This window comes from Nanorana parkeri, unplaced genomic scaffold, assembly GCF_000935625.1.
Source record: "Nanorana parkeri isolate BGI_ZX_2015 unplaced genomic scaffold, ASM93562v1 scaffold568, whole genome shotgun sequence".
Taxonomy (NCBI): Eukaryota; Metazoa; Chordata; class Amphibia; order Anura; family Dicroglossidae; genus Nanorana; species Nanorana parkeri.
In genome coordinates this window covers 868,118-874,117 of record NW_017306836.1, presented here as the reverse complement: position 1 = coordinate 874,117, position 6,000 = coordinate 868,118, and the positions used below count along the sequence as shown (strand labels likewise).

The 6,000-nt window shown below is 41.5% G+C and overlaps 1 protein-coding gene across 1 annotated transcript in view; it reads left to right on the top strand.

Moving 5' to 3' along the window:
* RAPGEF2 (Rap guanine nucleotide exchange factor 2) overlaps nucleotides 1-6,000 on the top strand; it is a 278,273-nt gene that overhangs the window by 179,840 nt on the left and 92,433 nt on the right. Inside the window, exons 6-7 of the mRNA XM_018562259.1 lie at nucleotides 1,074-1,149; nucleotides 2,670-2,837. Of these exons, the coding sequence (XP_018417761.1) occupies nucleotides 1,074-1,149; nucleotides 2,670-2,837 (244 nt within the window). The remainder of the gene's footprint in view (nucleotides 1-1,073; nucleotides 1,150-2,669; nucleotides 2,838-6,000) is intronic.

Sequence of the window (6,000 nt, the reverse complement as noted above, 5' to 3'; positions counted from 1 at the left end):
TGTTTTTTTTTTTTTTTTTTTTTTTTTTAATTAAAACAAAGTCATCATTGTTGCTGATACAACTGACTGCATTTCTTTTCTAGTTAGACAGCTGAAGCTGATATTATACAGTGAGGCAGTACTAGGAGCACATTGCTCAACTAGAGATTATAGGCTACGTTGGTTGTTCTACCAGAGCTCAAAGCAACCCACAAACACATTTGCAGGGGTCATGTATAGACAGCAGAGAGAGCCTTGAAATCTGGATAGGAAATAAAATCGGAACATAGAGCACCTATTGATGTCATTCCTGAACCCAAAGAACTTGGTACACATGAGCACTTAGTGTATGCTCTCTTTCCATTCAGCTTGTTGGCTATACATGATATTGCAGGTCAATTTATTTACATTAACCATGAGGCTGCCGGGGATAGATTAGTCCAATCTAAAGTAGGACTCATGGCTTCCAAAAACAGTGCGTCGTGCTGACCGTACAAATGCCACATTTGCCATATTACTCTCTTTAGTGTATTGAAAGCCACCTTTGATCAGAAGTACTGGTCAAACAGGCGTCAGGAAACATTTGAGGAAATAACTGCACCATGCCAGTGTAGGTTAATGGCATAAAGTTCAATTTCACATTTTAATATTCTCAAGTATAGTGAAGTTGTGTACAATAGGTTTATGGTTGTTGACAAACTGCATTCTGTTTTCCATTGAATCGGTCTTTTGTCCAGATCTTTTAGATATGGGGGTTTCATCCGTCTGGCTCTTTGCCATCGGGACCCTGCGTATAAAGAGCAAACATCTGTTGACAACAGTTTTGGCTGGGAATAATTTGCTCAGGCAATAGGAGGCTTGTTGAGGAATAGTCGGGGAGCATGTGAACCATAGCTGCAGTCATGGCTTTACTATCTGGAGACCTTGCAGTTCCAACAAGCATTTTCTCACGAATCGTGTACTTTTGTTGGGCTATATTTCCTACTGCTCTATGTGCTCAATTGTCCAGCAATAGACTGCACAAATTCTAATGTTCCTGCACAAATGATTTTTACTCTCAATCCAATGTTTTCCTTTGTTTGGTGTTTCCACAGCTTTGGCAAAAGATCTGCAGGAAGCTTCAGGCGTGGTTGTGAATGCATTGTGTTGGAACCCTCCGAAATGATTGTGGTAAGTCTAATTTGTACACTTATCATATGCTGCTCACCCATCTGCTGATCATTTGCAGGCATTCCTCTTTCTTGTCCTACAACTCTTCCCTGCATTACCTAATGGGGGATGGGTGTGGTCCACAGTCCTCTATGAGAATATTGGCATTCCAGAAGGAGTAATCAGACCACTTCCTTCCTTCCTTCCTGAGGGCAAAACATGCACAGTGCTCCTTATTTCACTCTGGAAGCAAGATTTCTAAAACTCATCCAACATCCAGAAAAACTCCTGCAGCAAAATGAGGAAAACTTGTGTGCTTCCCCCTATAATTCCAATAGTAATGGTATTTTTTCTTCATGCCGGTATAATAAAATGTGGTAGAGCAGTTTTACACGATGTATGTCTTTGTAACAAACACGGAGTGCTGCCATGACTTGTCCTCCCTGTTTAGAATGTTATGTCACTTGCTCTGTGACCCTCTGCAACCCAAATATGAGTTGTGGAAATCTGGCTATTTGTCATGGGCTCCCCATACACGTTACATTCTGACCATACAATCTTTGTACACTCAACTTTAGATTTACAGAAACTATATATTACGAGGGCCTACCTAAATTATACAATCAGTCGGTATCCAACAGACAGACCTTTGCGCTATAATTGTTGGTAGATCAAGGAGATTGTATAGTCAGAATGTAACTTGTGTGGTGAGCCTTAGGTACCTTCAGTAAACTGAACTATAGGTTAGCCTTTCTCAAGCGGAGTGCAGTGGCATGCTGAGGTGCCGTCTGTCTTCTTTATGGGTGCCTCAAAATTTTGTGATGGTAGGAGTCTGATATACATGAGGTAGATGAAAGTAGTCACTCGCTAGTGTTCCCGTCCTCAGGCAAACAGATCGCCGTTTCACGGACGCACGCAATTTGTAACCTGGGCATGTTGGGTATCGTTTTACTTGTTGTAACCTCATCTTTTATATTTCATAAAAAAAATTGATATTTTGTTGTGGTTTGGGGCATTTAATTACATTTTTCACTAAATGTTGGGGTTTAATAAGGAGCTGCGCTAATATTGCGCAACATAAACATTTCCAACTACCACCATTTTATTCTATAGGGTCTTGGCATTCAGAAAATATATAATGTTTGGGGGTTGTAAGTCATTTTCAGGCCTAAAATGTGTAATATAACATGGGAGCAAAAAATGAAAAAAAGGCCTCAGTCATGAAGGGGTTAAGTACCTTATTGCTTTCTGCACAATTTTTTAAATAAGCTTCATTGCCTTTTGTGTGTGTTAGCTTGCGGTTAAAAGATTAGATTCTGCCATTTTCTTGGCTAATGCAGGTCACTTCCAAGTTTCCTAGACCTGTCTGACCAGCTTGTAGTTTCCAAGGTACCAGTATGAAATGATCAGTGATTTCAGCACGGGAATGACCAGTACTGTTAACCTGATTGGCATTCTGTCTTCTGCTACTTGAGCTTGTTTAGTTATTTTGATAACTAGGTAGAGCTATTTATATGTTTTTGATTGTTTGTCTTCCTAAGGTGGACTATATGGATGAAAATGAAGAGTATTTCCAGCGACAAGCATCTCACAGACAGTCTCGCCGGAGATTCAGGAAGATTAATCAGAAAGGAGAGAGACAGACAATCATCGATACTGTGGAGCCTTATCCTGTTGGAAAACCTCCCCTTCCAAGAGGCTACCACACGGTGAGAAACCTTTTATGCTTTACTGTATTTCTGTTCATTTAGACTGCTGAAAACTCCTGATTTCTCCTAGTGTAAAGTGACAATCGAGTGCACTGTGTGTAGCACAATTGAAATATGTGGAGCATTACTAAATCAAGTACAATTTACTTCCATTCTGCTGAAATGATTAGCAGAAGAGATGGGTCTCAAGAGCGCCCTTAATCCCATGACCCTTGATGCAGCGCTGAGAAATGTTGAAATTCTATTAAGGTGCTGGAAGGAATTAGCCTAGATCTGGAGAGCCTGTGTTTTGTGTGCGTGGTTACATCTGTCTAGACTCGTACCTCTCTCCTACAAGGCAACCTTTGCCCTCTTTTTGCCCTTTAAGCCAGCATTACAACATGCTGTATTATCTGCTACGCTGGAGCAGAGTAGGGATCTCAGTCTCTGTAACATTAGGCTCTGCTGTACCCTCACACCCAATTGCTGGCTGGGGAAGAAGCCTTGGATTATGCTGCCCTTTACATAGTTTCACTATTGCTTCCAGATCATGAACATACACACCCTGATCGCTCACACTGTGTTCTGTAGAAGAGGCTGTTCTGCTTGTTCATGTATTAGTCATTTAGGACACACTGTGTTACAGCAAGGTTTGACTTTCTTTTAAAAGCCAGTAAAGTCAAATATTTCCCCCTATCCCCCATATTTCTTTAAAAGGCCAGTAGCTTATGATTCCACCTTTGCAGTCAGGTTTGTGAAACCCCCACTATATGTTTGTTGTGTCCCCCTTCACAGAGCATAGCTAAAAATCATTTATAAAAAGATCTCAGACCTTTCTAGTTGTTTCTGGAGCAGGTTTATACACACGGACAGTTTTTGTTTTTTTAAAGGTATTAACATAAAATGTATCACCCATGCCTTGAGATCTTTAACCATTTATTAGGGCAGACCATGCGCACATCTAGTTTACTAGTGAAAATAAAAAACTGCCAGCACAGTCCAGACAGGGTTAATTATGGTAAACATAACTCCCCAGTCCCCTCCTTGACATTAGATAGGGAAAGCTAAGTAGGATTTTTAGGCGAGTAAAATGGAAATGGGAACATATAACGTGAAAAAACACTTTAAAAGTGACACTAAGCTCAGGAGTTAAATCTTAAAAATACATTCAAGTACCCTAACTATTAACAAATATTTAGATTATTTGAGTATCACTCAGCTGTAGAGCCTCAAGTCCTCTCTTAATTGGTGCCGACATTGTCCTTCCTTCTGGAGGGGGGCTACTTTTGTTTCCCATGGTCCCTGTGTGTGTTGTAAAGTAGTCACCACTCCAAGCTCACTCCTGTGATGGACTACAATCTCACGTTTAGCTTACTAGTTTATATCGAGCTTGTAGTCTTGAGTGAGTTTGAGATTGTAGATCGGAGCAATGGTTATTTTACACACACACAGGGGCCATGGGGAAGAAAAGTAGCCACCCTGCAGAAGGAAGGACAGTGTCAGCACCACTTCAGAGATGATTTGAGGATCCACAGCCGAGTCATACACAAATATGCTACGTTTTTGTTTTTATACCGATTTTCCTTCTGTAGGGGTTGTGCAGTAACTAAATAACAGTGGCATTTGCATATGTAGCAGTTTTTTTTTTCAATAAATGCATTTTGGCAACAGCAAGAATGATTTCCAATATAGTCAATTTAAAAAAAATAATGAACATGCATTAAAAAAAAAAATGTTTCTTGTTTTGTCAGAGAAAAACATTAAGGCAGGGCTCGCAACACACATGTTGCTCCCAGCACCAATCTGTAAAATTGCCAGCACAGTTCCTCCTTATTAAAGGAGAACTATGAGCTGAGTGATTTTCACTCAGCCTCATAATCTGAGCCGACCTGTGAAAATGAAACTGTCACAGGTCGGCTCAATAGAGCGGGAAGTCAGTGAACACATACCCGCGCTCACTCACTTCTCGATCTATCCCTGCAGAGAGCCGTGACTGTCAGTCACGGCTCCCTTCAGGGATTCCCCCCCCTCCCCTGTCAGATCCTCCAGCGCTGCCTGGCGAATCGGATGGGGGAGGGGGCGGACACAGCTGGCTCTGCCTCTGGATAGGCAGAGCCAGCTGTAAATCCCGCAGCTGGGTGGATCCAGACAGCATTGTCAGGATCCGTCCCGGCTGCGGCATCTCAGTATACCGCGAGCTGTAACTTGCGGTATACTGAGCTTTGGGTCACGGGAGAACGCTAGTTTGTGTTCTCCCGTGACCCTTAGGAGAACTATGGGGAAAAGCCCTGACCTCATAGTTCTCCTTTAAGGAGTGGTCTGCTCTCAAGTACAAAGGATTAATCCTGTTTTCAGGATAAGTGCCCCCAACTATTTAATAGAGTGTCCTGTCAGTTTGACAAAATGGTGCCTGGAGCTATTCGTTTTACACATTTGATTATATGAGAGTCATTAGACACTGTACATGTGTACTTAAGCACTTTTGAGGGGGTGGGGGTTGTGTTTTTGAGCCAATGGCCCTACTGCCAAAACTCTGACTATTGGTGAGTTAATTGCCACTATATAAATGTATATACAGTATGTATTTGCTGTTTATGACAATGAATACCAACTAGGTTACGTAAGAAGTTTTTTTTTTCTTTTTTGATGTCTAAAGCATTAAATCAGATATTTACTGTTGTAGCTTGTGTAGAAAAATGGCAGCTGCTATCTAGTGGTTACAGAAGCAAACTCAGATATTTCCCCCTAGTTTTATTGATTCATTGCTGACATTTAAATGGATCAGCCTTCATATAGTTATCACTAAATCCGATATATTGATTTAGAGGTGGCTGCTCATTGCACAGTAATCATATCTTTGCATAGCTAGAAGGGAAATTGGAAATGTGTGACCATTGGGCAATAAAAGTCAGTTTGGCTAATACTAATAATTAAGGATGCACCAATACCGTTTTTTCCGGTATTGAGTATTGATATTTTTTTTTTTCGGTACTCGCCGATACTGAATACTGATACCGGAAGTCCCATTATGGAAGCCAGGCGGTGTGTTATGACTTGCCACCTGGCTTCCTGATTAGCAGGGAAGCCATCTCCATGCTTCTCGAGAAAGCATGGAGCCGGCTTTCTGGCCAATCAAGAAGCCGGGAGGCGAGTCTTTACACGCCGCCCGGCTTATCAGGAATCC